We start from the raw sequence: 19,533 nt of genomic DNA, 5'->3' as shown, positions 1-19,533 counted from the left end.
CATTCACTTAAGCAGATATTTCCACAGTAATTATTGTTTGCTATAAATGCATGGATGTAGAAACTAGGATCAAAATTTCATGAGCTCAGAGTAATTTTAAATATCTCCAAAATAGGAGAGTGGTCCTCAAATTTAAGACCTCAATGACAAAACACACATAACTCTTCAATGGAGAATGGGGACCTTAAGTTTCACAAACTACTTCAAAAACAATAATGATCTGATGCTATAGGTTAAACATTCTGTAGTATGGAAAAATATCCAATAATACCAATCAGGAATCTGGGTGTCTGTATGAAATGCATAATATGATATATGATAATGTGATATATAAAACACGTGTTTCTAGGATGCACATGAGTGTATACAATGGGTCAGGGGTCAGTGGTAAACTCTGAGTATACTACACAAATGAATCTTTCTACATCCATAAAATAAATATTTCCATTAATCCAATAAATACCAAGGTCATCTTTTTTCTCTCATTAAACAATGGGAAGGGAGAGAATATATGTGTATATTGAACTTTTTAATCTCTCTCTCTTTCTCCCTCCCTTTCTCTCTCTCTCTCTCTCTCTCTCTATATATATATATATATATATATATATATATATATATATATATATATATATTTACAGTTGAGTATATGTAATTGGATAGATTGATGCTGGTTTAGAGATATAGACAGATATGTTAAAGTTATTAACTACTTATCTAAACTTTTTTATTTAGAAATATGTTGAGAGACAGAAAAATATAAGTAGTTATACAATAAATGTCCCAATTTTTGCAGACTCAACAAATCTTACAAATAATTTCCATATTTGAATAAGTCACAATAAATGTGTATCTTAATAAAGATTTTAATAATTCTATAAAGAGTTTCAATTTTTCAGTTGGGAAAATGTCTTGGGAATAACATCCATATTGAATAGGAATTTTAGAGTGTGCATGCCTGGTGGTTACATGCTTCCCTTGCTTGTGGCTTGGTCAGCAGTTTTGAGAATCATAACTGCACTGACAAAGTGAAATCAGCTTCACCTCATATCCAAGACTAAAGACACAGCCTCTTTGTCCTGCTACTTACCTACCATGATGTATAGTATGCAGGTAGAGATAAAAATTTGCAACAACCTCCTGGGTACCAAATCACATAACAGTTTTCCAAGGAAATAAGATAACTCTCTGTAGTATCCATTCATATACTCATGCCTATAGAAGACAAACATAAATTACACAACCCTGATAATTTAATAAGGCATCACCTAATAGGTGAGCTTTTTTCTCTAAAGATTTCTGCTGCCACATGTGTAATATGAGAGCTTCCCACATCTTCCATGTTCCCTCCAACTCTTCATGCTCTCAATGTGAGCACTTCTGCATATCAGTCACAGGAGGCTCTCACTGTGATCCTGTGTTGCTACATATCCCCCCACTGGCCTCAGAATTCTCTACTATGTGCACAGGGTCTGTATCACCACACTCTTCTCAGAGACTGTGCTTCTCCTCTGATGTGGCTCTACTTGTCTTATGTCTGATTATGATGAAGGTAACACTATTATTCTCTAACACCTAATACAACTTCAGATCACTCATCCATTTTTACTTCTACTACTCTCATGTTTAAAAAAATAAAAGACTTCTCTTTTTAATGATTACACTTCTAAACTACACAGTTCACCAAATCCTGATCTTTCCATTTTCCTGACATCTTTCATAAATCTGAGCTCTTCTACTACTCTCGTCATTCCTTCCCTTTCTGATGACTCCTGTCATTGGTATGTAAATAAGGGCAAATCTCTTCCATTTTTGAAAAACACAAGAAACAAAATCATTCTACTTTTTACTATGAAGCAGCACTTTGGCTCTTTCCACTCCTCTGTACACTAGGGTTTAACATGGTCAGTCTTTGTCATCTTTACACTCCAACTCGAATTTGCTGATGGACCCACCTGTTAATCTATCCCATGCCCCACAAATTTAACCAAAGAACTATCAACCCCTTTACTACTGTTTTTTCTCCATTTAAATTTGCTGGCCATGCCTTAAAATGGATATATTTTTACCTTGGTATTAGGTCCCACACATTCTTGATTTTTTCCCCTTGATTATGGCTACTTTTTCCCCAACAAATATTGGTAAATCCCATGAAAATTTAAAATCTCATGTTATAAGTGATAAATATTTACAAATTATAACTTCAAACTAAACAAAGAAATACATGAAAAAAAATTGGTAATCCCTAGGATGACATTCTTAGCCATATTCTGGATGTAACCAGTTGCCCAACATCCTCTAATGCCCCTACCCAGACCAGAGCCTTACTCACATAAAGAGCTTCTTCTCCCCCAGAAAGAGGTGTCTTGCAGAAAATTGGAAAACACAGGGGGAAATTGTCACTACATAGAACATCCAGACTCTGTCAGGATAGAACAGAAATAAAGAACATCACAATGATTTAAATATCTTTAGATCAGTTTTCTACTCATGAGACATTTTCCAGAAATGATGTAATATTCAACTGCTCAAAATAGAAACAATGAAAGTAGAAGCGTTCTGGAGGAAATGGAGAAAGCGAGAAATCCAAGGGCAGAGTACAAGCATATGCAAGTTTACACTGTCTCTATGACCTGGAATTGAGACTTTTAAGAAATATCTTTTCCTTAATATGAGCTTATTGCTGTTTTTTTACACGGCAAATGGCTTGTATTTTCTTTCTGTGTTATTGTTTAGGCAGATTTTTCCTGGGGTAGTTTATTGAGACTGAAATTTTTCCTTAAATCTTCACCCATGGTCTGGAGTTTGTTCAGACCCTAGACCTTACCAGCATATTCTTGGGATATTACACTCACTTGAGCTAAAAGCATAGCTTTTATGGACATTATATATAGCTAATAAGAAAGCAAAGGAAAGACAACATCATGTCTTCTTTGATTTTCATGTAGACACAAGCCACTTGTCTCTCGAGTTACTATAGCCTAAATTTCTATCTAACACAGTGGACTCTTACTGAGACTCAAGAAGGAATAAAATTCAAAGCCAAGTTAAGATTTGGGTGAACAAGTTCACTTGGGTGAGCTTTGAGGGCATTATGCTTAAGGAAATAAACCACACACTGCACACACATGCGTGTGTGCACACACACACACCCTAAATACTCTTTATATATATATTAGGTTTCTGGAGTAGTCAGATTCAGAAAGAGAAAGAACTGTATTAAATAGCAGTTTAACAGATGTGTATGAAGAATTGCTATTTTATTGGACATGGAGATTCTTTCTGCTAAGATAAAAAGCAACTGTGGAGTTGGATGGTTGTAACAGCTGTAAGTGTTAAGTATGTGATGCTACTGAACTGTACACTTAAAATGGTTCAAATTCAAAACACATGTCATGCATATTTCAATAATACCATACATACATACATATGTGACAGAGAATGTAAACTCTTTTATTCAGTTTTCATATATCAACTCATACCACTACATCAATACACTGATATATTGTACTTGGTTTACACTAAGAGTCTTTTCTTTTAAACTTTTAAGTGAAAAAAACACAGAAGAAATTGAGAAACAAACAAAAAATCAAAATGACAACAACAAACAGCAATATTTAGGATTTCAAATCAAGATGATAGAAATTTAACAATAGTTGTTATATCTCACATTGTTATCTTCAAAAAGTTGCCCAGGTCACTAGGTATAAGCATGCAAAATTGATCAAACAATATAATTTCTCTTTGAGCAGTTTCTTTCCCTTTTACTATATCTATTATAACTTTTGAATCTTATTTACTCTTTCAGTTTCTTATACTAGTGAGACAATATGGTGTTTAAACATGCAACTCTGATTTATTTCACTTATGAGTATGGTTTTTGGTTGCATCCATTTACCTACAAAAGCCTCAAGTTTATCATTCTTTATGGCTAAGTGGTATTCCATTGTACAAAAATATCAAATCCTTTTTATCCATTCCTCAGTTTATGGGCTTTGGGTTGTTTCCAACATCTGGCTGTTACAAATTTTGCAGCTATAATCATGAATGCATATGTATCACTGTGGTGTGATGTTTTCAGTTCTTCTGGGAAAATACCCAGAAGGGGAATGACTGGATGGTTTGGAAACTCTAATTATAGTTTTCTGAGGAATTTCCACACTGATTTCCACATACACTAAAATTCTTAACAAGTATCCATAGGTTTGAACAAAGTGATGATATTTTCCAGAATTAAGACATAAAATTACTTACCTACTCTGGATTTCAGCACAATCATTTTTTAGCCCAAGGAAAAAGACACCCATAAGCAATCCTGCTATAGTTGTGATAATGATCTTTTGAAAGAGCAAAAGAAAAAAGAAAAGAGTTTCAATTAGATTTGAAATTTTTAAACATTATTTACTATTAGGAAAGATGATATAGATAGATATAAATGATATAGATGTAGACAGATGTAAAGAAATAGATACATATAGATAAATAGACAGAATAGACATAGATATCTGCACTGAACTTAACACTCTTAATGTGATGGCCAAAGATCCTTGAAGAGTATAACGTATACTTTGTTAGACTGTTCCCTACGTTAAACTGAAAATGTATGAGGAGATGACCAGAAAACCCTAAGTTCCTCCCAGGGTCCCACCAGGCACTGCCAGATTAGGGCACAGCTCAAGCTCATGAATCCTATGAAGCATAAAAGAGCAACACAGGCACCTGGAGGAGTCTTTGTGGAAATAAATTAGAGTCTACATGACTATGAGTCATGTCTTGAACTGACATGTCAATGTCAGTCTCTGTGCCTGTGGACATGCACAGTTTTCTACTACAAGAAACCAAAGTGAAATACAGATGAATTCAAACAGCATTTTGGAGCTATGAAGTAGCTCAATGGTTAAGTACTTGGTTAACATTTACAAGAATTCAGGATTGATCCTCAGTTTAAAGTGCACAATGGCATTTTCCAGGAGTCATGAGTGAAATGTATACCAGTTATCCAATCTCTAAGAAATCATTGGTTGTATAAAAATAGTAACTGTCATTTTAAGCAAAACTTTCTGCCAACTTTCCCTAGGAAGACTAAAGATCTGCCTTTACCCGTGTCTGTCAATGCTTTTCCATCAATCTCAGCCCGTGAGCCCTGCGGTCCACAAGGCCACCTGAGCTGCCAGTACTTGCATCCTTCGTTTACACAAACTATGTAGATGGCTCCCAGGGGTACTACACAAATATCTCCTTTGTTTTTAGGATAAAAAGTTTCTGCAGCACCAGAAATTAGTTGTGGCTTCACCACTACTTTATGACACAATGTAATGGAGGAATTCTAATTACTCGCTAGTGGGTTACATATAAACATATGAGAAGTGATCATCTAAAAATAAAAATGTCCTACCATGTATCTTGGAAATGTCCTAACTGAAATATCTCAATAGTATAGCAGCATGAAGACATGAAGTAATTTATTTTAAAAATGTGTTTGGAATGAAAAAAGATATAGCAGTATAACAGAATAATGATCTGTAAGATTAGCCTGTTAAAACCATAGTCTATGAAGAATATCATTTAAATGCACCACTTATGAGATAACCTTTAAAGATACCCTCGTTAATAAAATAGTAATATGACAGCCCTGCATATTTTCACTATACTCAGAATATACTCTTCTTCATTTCCGCAGAGCAGTTTTCCAAGATAAATGCTGATGGCTCTAATCAACATGCAGCAAGCCCATTGGGCAATAGCACAGTAAAACATTTTATGATATTCAGCAAACTAGACAATCCCCATTCTTTGTTTTGTTCTACTCAAACATGATACTTTATGCCAAATCCTGGTTACTTCATCACTGGAACACAATACCTGACACCCATAATTTAAAAGAGGAGAGGTTAATTTTTACTCATGGTTTTCAGAGGTTTCAGTGCAGAGTTTTCTGGCTCCAAGGCAAAAACTATGTGGGTAAAGGGCCTGGGTGGAACAGAACCAGAGAGAAAACAGAGGAAGCAGGGAGGGAGATGTATTCTTCCATGTCACGACCACAGTGATCCACTGGTAATCAGTTCAGATCTCCTAGGATTACATCAGCTATATTATCCAATCATTTTCTAAAAACCTGTCATCCAAACACTTTCTAAAAATTTCTCTTGTGAATCTATTGCACTTTGGGAGGAAATGAAATCTAAACTATGATACCAACAATATCACTACTAGATGATAGATGTTTCATAAGGTTTCAAAGTTCTTCAACTGTTTTAGTCAGTTTTCAGATTTATTAGCAAAACAATGAATTTCATGAGAAAGTCCTGCTTTCATAAGGTACAAATATGTTATTCATGCTGTAATAAAAGAAAAATTCAGGCAAACAACACTTCACAACAGAAAAAATGACACTGCTATGATCATTGGGCATCTGGTCTCAGTCTTCTATTGATAAAAATGTAATTAACAAGAGATAAAACATTAACTCTCCAAATGTTACTGTTCAAAGACATTTAGGCATTATATCTGACGGTAAGTTCTGAGGAATGTTTATGGCTATCACTAATAGAATGAATCCAGAGTCAAATATGTAATATAACAGAGAAAACTCTCCATATGATCAACTATGATGACTGCCAAGTTGATTTGATATGAAAAACCCAGGCACATTAGTGAATAATACTTTCCTTATCCAGATAACATATTTGTGGCAAGATCTTCCAAATATTACAATTAATAAATGACCAGTGCTGAAACATTGAAACATTTAACAAGTTCAACAACAAATTTTTAGAAAAAAACAGCTGGCATAGGTCTGGAGAAGCCGGCTCCATGCCCTGCTATCTCCCTGAAATTAGAGGAATCCAGGTGACTGTCCCATCCACCTACACTGCCTAGGGGCAATTAACGTGGGAAGTGCCTGGAACCCCAAAACCAGCTTATTGGGAAGAACCCAGGAGAACATCAAGATGAAGGAACAAAAAGAAAACTCAGACATCTCGTCCACACACAGTAAGTCTGGGAAATACAGTCATGGAAGGAAACGGAAGTCACACACCTGAAATCTCTGAGAAGATAGCAACTGAGTAAGGAGACAACTCCATGAGATTGTAAAAGCAATCAAATCAGAAGATTTCTCAGGTAAAAGAAGAAGTCACAAACATACTGAAAGAATTGTTCAGCACATCTAAAGAAGACATAGATAAAAATAGGAGCATAGGAAAATGATGGAAACCTTGAAAGGACAATATAGAAAGGAATTACAATGCCTGAAACAGATTCAAAGAGAGATGCAGGAAATTAAAAATTCAATCAAAAGGTGCCAAAATCACTTGAAAGAGAGAGAAGACAGACTTTTAAACTTTGAAGATAGGATTGCAGGTAATGATTATAAAAGGAAAGATCTCTTAAAAATAACAAGGAACCAGGAAATAAGAATTCTGTGGTTAAAAGATGATACAAAGAAGCATAATTTAAGAGAGATAGTTGTCAGTGAAGAAGCAGGGGTCACCACAAATGGAATTAAAAGGATGTTCACAGAAATAATAGAAGAAAACTTTCCAAACTAAGTAAATGGGTGTGGCATGCAGATAAGTGAGGCATATATAACTCCAACTAGCCATAAGCAAAGTAAATCTACACCCAGACCTATAATAATCAAGATCCCAGAAATTCAGCACAAGAACAGAATATTAAAAGCTGTTACAGAAAAAGAGTCAGATCACCTACAAAGGAAAATCAACCAGAATCACAACAGATTTATCAACACAAGCCATCAGGTTACAAAAAGTAAGAAGTGAAGTATTTCAAACACTAAAATAAACAACTTCCATCCTAGATTGATCTAGCCAGAAAAATTATCTTTCAAATTTGATAGAAAAATAAGATACTTCCATTATAAAGAACGACTGAAGAATTCATGACTACCAAACCAACCCTACAGAGAGTGCTAAAGGATATTATAGAAAGAGATAAAGATGATCATGGTTCCAGGAAGAGCAGCAAGGGAGGATCTCCAAATAAGACAGGCAATTGAAAAAGGGGAAAAGTGGAGGGCCAACGAAAGGAAGATAGCGTGGCAGAGAAAATTCAATGCATGTTGGTTGTAACCATTAATGTAGATGGCCTCATTTCAGCAGTAAAAAAGAAACACAGGAAGAGTGGATCAAGAAACAAGATTCATTGATATACTGTATACAAGAAACACATTTAACTGGAAAGGAAACTCATAGACTGAAAATCAAAGGAGAGAAAACAATTGTTCCCAGTGACAGGAGACCAAAAAAAATTTTTTCATGCAGTGTAAAGCTACCCAGCTATAAAGTAAAATAATCTCAAGGCTCCTTTAGGTAAATGGTCACAACTGGAGATCATGTCCATGGCTGAAATAGTTCCAACTCATATGTGTGAATGCTAGCATAAAAAACAGAAGGAGTTAATGGGATCCAAAAGCAAAATAGTTAATGTAAGAGCAAAAGGGAGGAAACACCTGGGCAGGAAAGGTGGAGACTACTGTCAGTTTCTTATTGTCTTATCTTGAATTCTTGCATTGTTTACACAATTTTGTTACGTTTGGCTTTGTTCTGTCTTGTTTTATTAGATTTTATGCTGTCAGATGGTAGGGGCAGCTATTTTGAATATAATTATTATTATAGTAATATATAATATTAATATATTATGGTAATGATCATTTACTATCATATTGCTTTGAAGTTTTATAAAGCTTTCATTCATTGGTTTGATTGGTTTTATTCTGTTTTGTTTGATTTTATTATGTGTGATGATATGAAGAGCTAAGATATTCTGGTAGCCATTACTGATTTATTATCATCTTATTTTGAAATCCTACCGTGCTTTTGTTCTTCTGTTTTGGTTGGTTCTATCCTGTTGTGTTTTATTTGATTTTATTATGTGTGATGGTATGGACAACTTTTTTGAGGAAAATGAGATATTATAGTAGCCGGTGTTCATTTCCTGTTATTTGCTTTTGAAGTCCTGTAATGCTTTCATTCTTTTGAATGCTTTTATACTATTTTATTAGGTTTGATATTATTGTGTATTAAGGTATACTCAACTATTTCAAAGAAAAGAGACGTTATGGTAGCTAAAGTCGATGTTCAGTTGACTTTTTGTGAAGTGCTGTGTTGCCTGCATTGTTCTGTTATGATTCGCTTTGTCTTGTTCTCTTTCATTTTATTCCCTTTAAAATAAAAAAAATTTAAAAACAGCTGTAAGTAAATATATTTATCCACAGGAAGTCATAAGTGTTTCAAAAGCTCCATATATAAAAACAGAAAATAAACCTACAAGACTAAGAACCTCTCCCAAAGTCAGTAACCAATGACAATAACCGTAGGGCCAGACATATACTTGTATTAAGCTTTGAAATAATAACAGTTTTTACCAATTTTAATAATAGGTGGAGGAGATCAAAAATAATATTTCTTACAATATCAAATTTATATGAAATTTAAAATTTTAAATTCCATTCAGTATCCATAAATATAATTTTATCAAAATATAGCCCTGCTCATTTCCATATGTATTAGTTATGACTGTATTCACAATAAAATAGCAGGTTTGATGCCCTAAGGAAAGACGTATAGGATCTGCAAAGCCTCACATATTTACCATCCAACTCTTTACCAGAATGGTTTTCTACTGCTATAGTACTACTCTAATATTTCTAAATCTGAAAAAGAGTAGCCATGCTAAGCTCAGAGAAATTCAAGATCCTATGATTATTCTAGAGATTGATGCTTCTCTGAACCTTGCTGGAACTCCTGTTGTAGAAGTGAGTTCCTTGGTGCCACACAAAGGCTGAACTTGCACCTCATGCTTGCAGCATAAGGAAGCCTAGCATCAAACCACACACAGCCCTGATGGGTATAAGTAGGTGTGTTTTAATCATTCCCTACCCAGAACTACCATATATTTGTCTTGGATCAGATACATACAAGTCAATTTTTTAATAAGCTAGAAAAAACCTTATGTAAAAAGTCCCTGAGAGATTCTAAAAGGAGTAAATATACCATATTATGCATGTATAATCATGTTTGTAGAAGCACAATTCATAATAGCTATACCTTGGAAGTGGCCTATTTGTCCACCAACAAATGAATTTGTAAAGGAAATGTGAGAGATAGATATAGATATAGATATATAGATAGATAGATGGATGATAGATAGATAGATAGATAGATAGATAATTGGAATACTACTCTACCATAAAGAAGAATAAACTCAAGTCATTTGTAAGACAATAGGTACCCATAGAAATCATAGTGTTGAAAGAAATAAATCAGAAATACAAATTTAAATATTGCATGGTTTCTCTTATATGAAAATACCAAAACATGAATAAGGAGAAAAACAGAAGAAACCTAACAGAAAGTAGGGAGGAAGATCTTCTTCAAAAGGGAGGGAGATCAGGAGAAAAAGGAAGGCAGGAGGAGGAGAGAGAAGGACTTAAGGAATTGAGTTGTGTTGTGTGCATGTACCAACTCCCCACAAGGAATGTGATTGCTATGCATTGTAAACATGATTTAATTTAAAAAAAAAAACTAAAAGCAAAGAATCAATACATTGCATCATCTCAGTTTTCAACAACAGATAACCAAGTTGACATATATACCTAATCAAACTTGTTTTCAAATGACATTAACTTTCTTCTCAAAGAAAAAAAATTACTCTTGATTGACAGAACACAAAAGTGAATGTGTTCTTAGAGAAATGCCAAATTGCAATGACCAGATAATATTGGTACAATTAACAGAATGACTCTAATAAGAATATAGCTTTTCCTGACAATATTCCAATATGAAAATTACAGTGTACATGTTAAGTCTACTCTATTTAATTAGTGCCAGAACATGCAAATACTTGATGGAAACTCACTGATTGATAATAAATATAGAAACTCAAGAACAACCAGTTAAATTGATTTTCTTATAAATTATGGAAAAATGAACTTAATTGTGATATCAAGATTAAGGATAACGGAAAACTATGAAGTATGATAATCAATCTCTAAAGAACGACCAAAAAAAGAAAAGTACATCATCTTGGTGAAGCAAATATTAAGTTTGGTTCCTATTTATAAATTGCAAACTCTTTGAAGTATCTATTGATTTCCAAGGTTTGAATCACTGAACACAGAGAAACACTGATAAAGAGCAGTACGTGGCATGCAGGCTCTTCCCTCAGGCAGCACACAGCTCCCACCATATCAGATCAACGCAGGGGCACAAGTTTCCCTCACTGATTGAAACCAATCTCTTCTCCCTATCTCTGTCCCTCCCTTCTCCCTTCTGCATCCCTCCCCACTAAAACTTTTAGCATAGTTCTTCTATCACTAGAAACAGTTTATTTTTAACTATAATTTTCATGTACTCATAGAAGATAAAATCCATGAATACAGAGATTTTTATTTTTACCCATTGTGTGTTATATAGTAGATCATTTTATAATTACAGTTCCCAAAGTGCAGTCAGTATATGTCCTTGTAGTGATTTTCTGCAGTGAATCAGTGAATGAAAGTGGAAACCTATTTTTAGAAAACACAGATTAAGTGGTATTTCCTTTAGCTTACATATTTTGAAGCAAAATTAAGTTTCTACTTAAGTTATCCATCACTGTTTGAATGAATACTCTGAGGTATTCTAACAAAAATTTTCAAGAATTAAAAACAAGTTTGTGTTCTTGTCCCAGTGATTGTTTCTATATCCTAGATGGAGTGGGGATGACAAACACAGGGGAGGATGGGAAGGAGATATACAATCCTGGAGAAGAATAAAACAAAACCAAATTTTCCCCACATAACTATTTCACAGCCCAATGACAAGAACCCTACCTCAGTTATGCACATCTGTCGATCACCCAGGAAGTTTTTCAGTGAGCGCCAGCTAATCCATCTGAGTTGATGATAAATGGAGGTGGAATAGGCGAACTTCTTGAAGGCTGAGCTCCTCTTGTTCTGGCCATCTAAGAGCTGATCTAGTTCAGCTTTTGTATCTCTGTACAAAGACGAGTTAGCACAGAATCCAGCTAACTTTTTTATGAGTGGCTCATTTGTCATGGAAAACTCTTCAGTCTTACCGCCTTTGTAATAAAAGTGTCAAAAGAAAGGAAATAGCATTACAGAAAATAATTGAATATATTTCACTGTGACTTATTTCCAGTATCACACTTCAATTCTACATCTTAAGAATAAAAATTAATAGCTTTGTTATGGCTCTACACACTAAAAGGCACATTTAACTAGTGCTATAACCTTATGAATATAGCAAACTGAATGACCTTTGATATTTCAAAGCTAATTCTTAAAATAATTGTATTAGTGCATAGATATATTCTTGTTAATATAAAACTCAAGCCCTTGCATTTTATTCTATGCAAAGCCTAAAAGGCTGTTTCTTATTTTAAAAATACTATAGATTTAGGCACTCTTGCTGAGGCAGAAGGTTTTAAAGTTGTGTATAACACAGGTAACTTAGCAAGATCCATATATAAAAAGAAAGAAGAAACAAAAGAAAAGAAAAGAAAACAGGGAGGGAGTACGGAAGGAAAAAAAGAAGGAAGGAAAGGAGAAAAGCAGGCTACATTCACATGAATTCACAAAGCCTTCTTCAGATGAGCTATCCCACTGCTAAATCTCAGCCACTACAATTAGGTAAAACTGTGAATCTTACAGGCCCACATACATTCATTGTCTTCCTCCTCTCTGTCTGATTCCACAGCAGTGAAGACTCCACTGATGACATCCAGGAAGAAGTCTGCAGGGTTGTTGTAGGGTCCACAGTTGTAACCTATGGAACAAAGAAGGCAACCCAAGTAGACAAAGCTTATGTCCTTGGAAATAAAAAGGATCCACTGGGGATCTCACAGGACTGAACAGAAGAGGAGCCTCATTAAAGCTACTCAGATAAAATCAACTAAAAACACAGGATATTAGAAGAAAGGGAGGGATATATAATTTGATGACAAAATCAATCCAAAATAATATTTTATCTGAATAGCTTTAGTGAGCCTCCTCCTCTATAGATCTGTAGATCAAATAAAACACAGACATGGTACTTTGTAAAATGGCACTGTACCCTGTACATGTAGTAGAAACTGTTATTCTGGGACGTTCCCAAAAAGGAGATGGCAAACTGAAGCCACACAGGATGGATTTGGATATAAGGCCCCTCATCTCTTTTACTTTCCTTCAAACAGGAGAGTGCAACATGGCAGCAAATTTCAGAAGCACACACAGAGGTGAGTGACCAGGAAGCTGCTTGCTTCCTGATGGCCACCAGTCTTTGTTTTTTATTTTTTTGGGTTGTTTTGTTTTGTTTTGTTTTGTTTTGTAGTGAGCCATAGTGGCTAACTGGAACCTGTAGTGACAACATGGTTAGGGATAGCAGCAGTAGTGGTGAAGGTAGTGAGTGGAATATCACTGTTATGGTGTATGTCTGGATGGCCCCCCAAAGCCTCATGTGGTCACAATGCAGGGGCATCTTTTTGGAGGTTGCTGAATCTAGAGTCTGTGATTGGTTCATTATCTAGGGCTGGAATTGAGGGCAATCAGTATGAAATCAGAACTCCTCCTACTAGGCAGGAGAGAGAAGCAGGCTTGGACTGTCAGCAGCAACACACGGGAGCAACAGGGGCAGTAAGTTGGCTGACAACACTCCTGCTACTCTGTAATCTGTGGTATAAGAGGAGAGAGATGAAAGAGCAGTACTGAAATAGAGGAGACTGGGTAAGGACCAAGAGGGCCAGTTGTACATAGCATTTGGAGCAGCCTCAGGCAGTCACTGTCTGAGACCCCTGTAGCAACTAGAAGAGTGACACAGAAACTATAAGGAGAAGTGGGCAGGCTTCCAGTGGACATCTAGAAACCTGCTGGTTGAAGACTATGACCCCAAACCCCACATCCAAAAGCCATGATCAGCCCAACATCCAGCACTAATCATACTGAAGAGTTGGTATGGTTACCTAGTACAGTTTTCGACTCTGACTTGGATACTACCACACAACTATGGACACCTGAGGAATTTTGTTGGTCATTTGTTCATTCGTTTTTCTTTTTTTGTCTGGCTCTTTTTTGATTGTTCATATTTTTACTTTTTTGGCTTTTTTCCCTGTTTTTCTAATTGTCTCTCTTGGTTTTTTTTTTTGTTATTTTCATGTAAGTGAACTTTGTCTCTGGTCTTTCTGGTTTGCTTTGATTTTCTTTTTGGTTTTGTTTTTTGTTTTTTGTTTTTTTTTTTTTTTTACTTTCTTATTCATTCTTTCTCTCCTGTCCTCTTCTCCAGTTTCCCAAAGCTTGGTGATCATCCTTTGTCCTTCAGCCCTCCTTCTACTATACTTCTCTTCATTTATCTCTCTGTTTTATCTCCTATCCCTCTTAAACTCCCGCAAAAACCCCCACAATGTAAAATCACTCTAAGGAGAAACTTACTACATACAAGTTCAGGGTATATGTTGGATTTTCTAACAGTAGATCTTATTCCTATGATTAAACATATGAAATTTATAACTGCCACAGTTTGTCACTTTCTACATTGTGCTTAATGCTACTGTTATTGCTAACTGTGCTACCTTAGCCAGTATGTCATAAGTGTTGTAAAAAGTTGTTCTCCTTTGTATGACAACAATGTAATTGTCTAAGGTGATAAATATTACCATCACCAAAAATGAAGAACTGGGTGCTGAGTCAAATAAATACCAACTTCTTATCCTTCATAAATTGAGAAGGTAGGATCTTGAGATAGGCACAAGGAATAAAACCCAGCTACACCTAGAAGACATCTATGAGGAATAGACACTTCCTAGGGAGTCCTGGATACTAGTGGTGAAGCTATATACCATAAGAAATTTACATGCATCAACACAGAAAACATTAAAATCAAAATGAACAGAAAATTATAAGATGCCCGAGCAAAGTGCAACCCCAAACTTCCAGCCCTCATGTGGCAAGTTCAGGAGACAACAATTTAGAAGAAATCAGAAGTTACCCACCTGAATTTTCTAAAATGATATCAGCAGCAGAGAAAAACATATGAATAAGACTAGAGAGAAAATCACATCAGATATATTCTCTTGGAGAAAAAGAGATAATGATCAAAATGAAGAATCTGCTCAGTGAATCTAGAGTAGACACAGACTTAAAAAACACAGAAGCTTAGAAAAATGATAGAAACCATGAATATCCACCACAGGAAACAAATAGTATCTATGTAACACAGTAAAGCAGATATTTATGAGATTAAAAATTCCCTAGAAAGTGTATGCAGTCAGCTGCACCAAGGTAAAAACAGCATATCAGTCTAGAAGACAAGATTGTAGGTAACAATAACAAAATGAAAGACTTCTTAAAACAAAGTACCATGAAAAATCAATCTAAGGGCCTCAATATGATATAAAGAAGAATGGTATAAGATTGATTGGAGGTGATGAGAAAGCAGGAGATACATAAATACTATTTTAAAAACTGATCACAGAAGTAATGGCAAAAAACTTACCAATAAATGAAAAGGAATTTGGTATACAAATAAAAGAGGCATATAGAACTCCAATTAGTTATGAAAAAAATACATTTATACCAAGGCATATAATAATTAACATTCTAAAAATTCAGCATAAGAACAGAATATTAAAACCTGTTAGAGAAAATAATCAAATCACCTATAAAGGAAGGTCCATCAGAATCACAGCAGACCTCTCAACAGAAACCCTTAAGTCAAGAAGACCTTAGAGTGAAGTATTTCAACCCCTGAAAGCAAACAGCTCCAACCCAGACTGATGTACCCTGCAAAACTATGATTCAAAACTGATGGAGAAATAAGATACTTCCATGACAAATAACAAGTGAAGGAATTTATGACAATCAAACAAGCTGTACAAATTGTTATGAAAGATTGTGTATGGGGCCAGGGATTTAGCTGAGCTGTATAAGCACTTGCCTGGCAAGTGCAAAGTTGTAAGTTCAATCCCTGCTACCAAATAATAAATGAAAGATGACCTTAAAAGAGATAACAAAGACCACTATTTTGAGAACATCAATAAAAAGAAGCCACCAAGCAAGGCAAGCAATTTGATAGAGGGGAATGACAGGGAAACAACAGGAAAATAATATGAGGATAAGGTAATACATATCAGTTAAAGCTACCATGTGAATGGTCTAAATTCACCAATCAAAAGAAACATATTGGCAGTATGATTCAAGAAACAAAATCCATCAATATGCTGCATATGAGAAACATTTAATTCAAAAAGAAATTCATAGACTCAAAGCCCAAGGATAATACTTCATGTGACAAGAACCAGGAAAAAAACCAAGATCTATTTGAGAAAAAGTAAACTTCAAGCCTAGCATGACAAAGAGGGACAAAGAAGTTCATTACATATTTCTTAAGGGAAAACAGCAAGAGGAATACATAACAATCATAAATGTATATGCACCAAATACCATTGCACTCAACTCTATAAAATAAATATTAACGGACATGAAAATTCAAATAAGCACTAACACAATTGTAATGGAGGACTGTAATGTTCCACTGGATAACAAATAAACATATCAACACAAAAATCAACACATAAATATCCGAACTGAGCCAAAACTGTGAATCAACTGACTTAGATATTATCTACAGAATGTTCCAGCCCACAATATCAGAATACACATTCTTGTTGTCTGAGCATGAGATGTTCTGCAAAACAGAACTCATACTAGTGCACAGAACTTGTTTAAGTAAGTGAAAAAAATTTAAATTAGTTCATGCATATTATCTGACCATAGTGCAATGAAAATGGAAATCAATGGCAAAATAAATCTCAAAAACTCCCCAAACACATGGAAATTAATACCATCCTGAACAACAAATGAATCACAGATAAAATTAAAGAATTAGTCTCTACAAATAAATGATAAGGCTGATATAACATACTGGAACTTCTGGAAATGTAAACTGTCCTAAGAGGAAAATTTATAGCAAAGAATTATCACATTAAGAAAACAGAGCAAGTTCCAATAAACAATGCTGAACCACAAATTTCAGGAAAAGAAGAGTAAATCAAGCCCAAAGCTCATACAAGAGAGGGAATTAGAAAGATTATAGCAGAAGAATCAATGAATGGAAGAGATTATTTTTTGAAAGATTAAATAAAATTGACAAACACCTAACCAATCTTATCAAAAAATAAAATACTCAACTTCATGCAATTAAGACTGAAGAGGGTAAAATCACATTAGTTCCTAAAGACATACAGACTACTAGTACCTACTTCAAGAACCCGCACTCAAATAAGATGGAAAACAGAAAAAATGGACAGATTTCAGGACACATATGAATTATCAACACTGAATCAAGAAGATATAAGAATTCTAAATAGGTATTTAGAATACCCAGCATTAGTCAATATGGTAGCCAGGGTTTTCAAGGAAATAGATTTAATATAGGACATGTAAGTTATAGGATTATTCTATAATATTCACCCAAAAAGTCAAGTGCAGAAAGGTACAAGAGATCTGTTGTACACTAGAGACTGAAAGAACCCAACTGAGGACCTAAATCCCATGACAGTGCCCTACACAACTTCAGATGAAGACCTAGAACCAGTGGCAATGTCCTCCATGAGTCCATCTGGAGGCCTAGAGCTCACAACAATGTCTCATGTGAGGCTGTAATCAATGATCTTCACTGGGAAGGCCCAAAGAACAGTAGTGTAAAATAGAAAAACTGTCAGTGAGGTGAAGGATCTGCGTCACCAGGCTGAGAAATCTTCACTGGAGCCAGGAAGCAATGCTGAAAGTAAGGACCAGAGCTCTTACAAAAAGAATCACAGCAATCTCAGAAACTGTGATTTCCCAAGCTCCTCCAACACTGAAAATAGCTGAGTTTATATCAGGAAAACTAACATGACAAGCTTCTCCAGGAGAATCAACAATATCTCATACTCCTCTCCAGTCCTCCTTTAATGCTGCTGGCAACAATTCCCAAGTGGGTGTTCGACACTCAAAACCATACTAACTCAGATATTTTGGGTGTTAGGAGTTGAATATTCATTAATCCACCATAGTCGATGGAATTCAACATGTAATTAAAGACCTACCAACAAAGAAAAGCTGAAATCTTTTAAAAATTTAAACGTGATCTAATCCCACTACTTCCCAAACTCTAATGAAATTGAAATGGAAGAAATACTCCCAAAGTCATTCCTGGAAGCAAGTATTACCCTGAAGCCAAAGCCATAGAAGGATTCAATGAGAGAGAGAGAGAGAGAACTACAGGGCAATCTCCCTAATGAACATAGATGGAAAAACCCTCAATAAGATATTATCAAACAGAATACAGCAAATCATACAGATAATTATATATTATGGCCAAGTAAGATTCATCTCAGGAATGCAGAGATGGTGCAATATACACAAATCAATACATGTAACACACCATATCAAGAGAGCCAAAGACAAAAATCACATGACCATCTCTATAAGAAACAGTAAAAGCATCTGAAAAATTTCAGCAACCATTCATGATAATAGATTATCTTTATGCCAGTATGATAAAAGTCATATATGACAATTCAACATCATACTAAATGGTCAAAACCTGAAAGTTTTCACTCTATAATCAAGAACTGGGAAGGACTGCCATGTTGCACTCCCTGGACTCAAAGTGATGGTGCTTACTTGTGAGAAATGCAGGTTGTATGGAGGTGACTTCCCTAAATTGGATTTCAGTTTAATTAGTGAGTATGTATCTCCATGAGAGCAAACAGCTACCAGGGCGTTAAGATATGAGATAACATCTCCACTGAGGCTTACATGACTCCAGAAGAAAATTCCTTCTCAGAATTAGTTACAAAGAAAGTTACTTGTTAACTATAACCCAAATCTGGTTGTTCAGTCTCTTTCACAAGAATGGTTTTGTTTCCTGTGCTATAAGCCTTCCTGCCTAACCACTTGTCTAGAACAGCCAGCTGCCGTTTTCTCCAGTGATCAATAAATATCAAGGTTCTGGCTTCCTCGTGGGCTTTGGTTCTCCCACAAATACCTAGCCATCAAAGGTCCCCCACTAGTATTTTTGACTCTTGCTCTTTCTTCTTGCCATATGACATAACATGTGGCAGGAGACTGGTGCCTACTGCAGAGTTCTTTAATAAGGAACCATCAAAGGATGTCCCCTATCACAACTCTTTAACTCTGTGAACACAAGCCAGAGGATTTAGACAAGAGAAAGAAATAAAAGGAAAAGAGTTAGGAAAGGAAGAATTTAAATTATCATTATTTGCAGATGACATGGTACTCTACATAGAAAACGCCAAAAACTGCTCGAAAAGACTGCTAGCTGTCATAATCAAATTCAGTTGCATAGCTGGATACAAAGTCAAAACTGAAATATGAGTAGAATTCCCATACTCAAATAACAAACTCACTAAGAGAGAAATTAGGGAAAAACAGGAATTGATCTAACAAAGGAAGTAAAAGAATTCTCCACTGAAAACTACAGTACTCTGAAAAAAGAGATCAAAGAGAATATCAGGAAATAAAAAGGCATTCTT

The 19,533-nt window shown here is 35.2% G+C and overlaps 1 protein-coding gene across 1 annotated transcript in view; it reads right to left on the bottom strand.

Annotated features, from left to right (window-relative positions):
* The window catches only part of LOC100717692 (broad substrate specificity ATP-binding cassette transporter ABCG2-like), a 76,313-nt gene that overhangs the window by 10,913 nt on the left and 45,867 nt on the right, over nt 1-19,533 (bottom strand). Inside the window, exons 8-12 of the mRNA XM_023565165.2 lie at nt 12,681-12,785; nt 11,831-12,078; nt 4,252-4,334; nt 2,330-2,419; nt 1,088-1,212 (exon numbers count right to left, since the gene is read on the bottom strand). Coding sequence (XP_023420933.1) covers nt 1,088-1,212; nt 2,330-2,419; nt 4,252-4,334; nt 11,831-12,078; nt 12,681-12,785 — 651 coding nt within the window. The remainder of the gene's footprint in view (nt 1-1,087; nt 1,213-2,329; nt 2,420-4,251; nt 4,335-11,830; nt 12,079-12,680; nt 12,786-19,533) is intronic.

This window comes from Cavia porcellus, unplaced genomic scaffold (assembly GCF_034190915.1).
Source record: "Cavia porcellus strain 051 isolate PalLab524CR breed Dunkin Hartley unplaced genomic scaffold, mCavPor4.1 scaffold_4, whole genome shotgun sequence".
Taxonomy (NCBI): domain Eukaryota; kingdom Metazoa; phylum Chordata; class Mammalia; order Rodentia; family Caviidae; genus Cavia; species Cavia porcellus.
The sequence above is the reverse complement of the archived record's forward strand: the minus strand, read 5'-3'. Positions and strand labels throughout refer to the sequence as shown.